This window comes from Penaeus monodon, chromosome 20 (assembly GCF_015228065.2).
Source record: "Penaeus monodon isolate SGIC_2016 chromosome 20, NSTDA_Pmon_1, whole genome shotgun sequence".
NCBI lineage: Eukaryota > Metazoa > Arthropoda > Malacostraca > Decapoda > Penaeidae > Penaeus > Penaeus monodon.
This window is the reverse complement of record NC_051405.1, coordinates 32,461,872-32,462,962: the sequence shown is the minus strand read 5'-3', so window position 1 is coordinate 32,462,962 and position 1,091 is coordinate 32,461,872. Positions and strand designations below refer to the sequence as shown.

The following is a 1,091-nucleotide window of genomic DNA, read 5'->3' as shown; positions in this document are numbered from 1 at the left end:
GGATAACATGAGCATCTATAAAAAGATGCTAGTATACACAAAACATGATTATTAATTCCTTGCCTTTTCAATACTAGACCAAATTCTAGCATGCGTAAAAGACTTGATTCTTGAGCTTCAGCTAAAGGTATCCATAAAATCCTTCCTAGGTAAAATCACAGAGCTCAGGTGCAGCTCAGTTCTTCTACAACATGAACGCAGATTTTAATGATGATGGCCGTGGTAGGAAGAGAAAAGGTGACAGAGACAGAGAATTTGAAAGGAAACGAATGCCACCAAAACCTACTGGTAAGTTGGCTGATTCCTTGTTTTTATCTTCCTTAGCATATATTGCAACAAATATCATGTATAGATATCCCTTTATATTAACAATCACTTTCTTTTATACTATGGCTATGCTATGCTAGTTTATTTACAATACCCTTTGAGTTAATATCACAAGTATATGGGAGAGAGTGTTGCTTATCAGTATTTCTTGAATTAATTATTTGATATATGGTGTGGCCAGAGATGAAAGCAAAGCATTAATTGTAAGAAATATAGAGATGATGTTTGCATAGATTAATTAACCAATTTGCAATAGCCAAGACCCGGTACATCATCCCAAGGTTCTCAAGTGGAGATATTTACTTGCAGAGGAATATTACATATAAAACTAAAACTGAAACAAAGACATAGTTAAGGGTAAAGTTGCGATAGTATGGGTTAACCATTTGCTGAAATTGAATACCCTCTGATATATTTGATTATGCACTATGGTTTACTAAAAATTATCGTTACTGAATAGGGTGTCAAGTGAATCAAGGCAAAAAAAAAATGTTTACTTATACAACTTCACTCTGATTTTCACTAGGTCCCTGTTGGTTCTGCTTGGCAAGTCCCGAAGTGGAGAAGCACTTGGTTGTGAGCGTTGGTGAGCACGTGTATCTAGCACTTGCAAAAGGAGGCCTTGTACCAGAACATTTGCTTATCCTGCCCATCACACACTTCCAGAGCACATCTGACCTTGATGGAGACAGTAGACAAGGTAAGGAAGTACCAGAAACTTCTTGCCACAAATGAGTATTTTGTGAATGTTGTCTAATGTCTCA

General features: G+C 36.5%; 1 protein-coding gene across 1 annotated transcript in view; it reads left to right on the top strand.

The window, feature by feature from the left end:
* The window catches only part of LOC119585773 (CWF19-like protein 1), a 14,600-nt gene that overhangs the window by 7,423 nt on the left and 6,086 nt on the right, over nucleotides 1-1,091 (top strand). Inside the window, exons 7-8 of the mRNA XM_037934485.1 lie at nucleotides 150-288; nucleotides 854-1,027. Of these exons, the coding sequence (XP_037790413.1) occupies nucleotides 150-288; nucleotides 854-1,027 (313 nt within the window). The remainder of the gene's footprint in view (nucleotides 1-149; nucleotides 289-853; nucleotides 1,028-1,091) is intronic.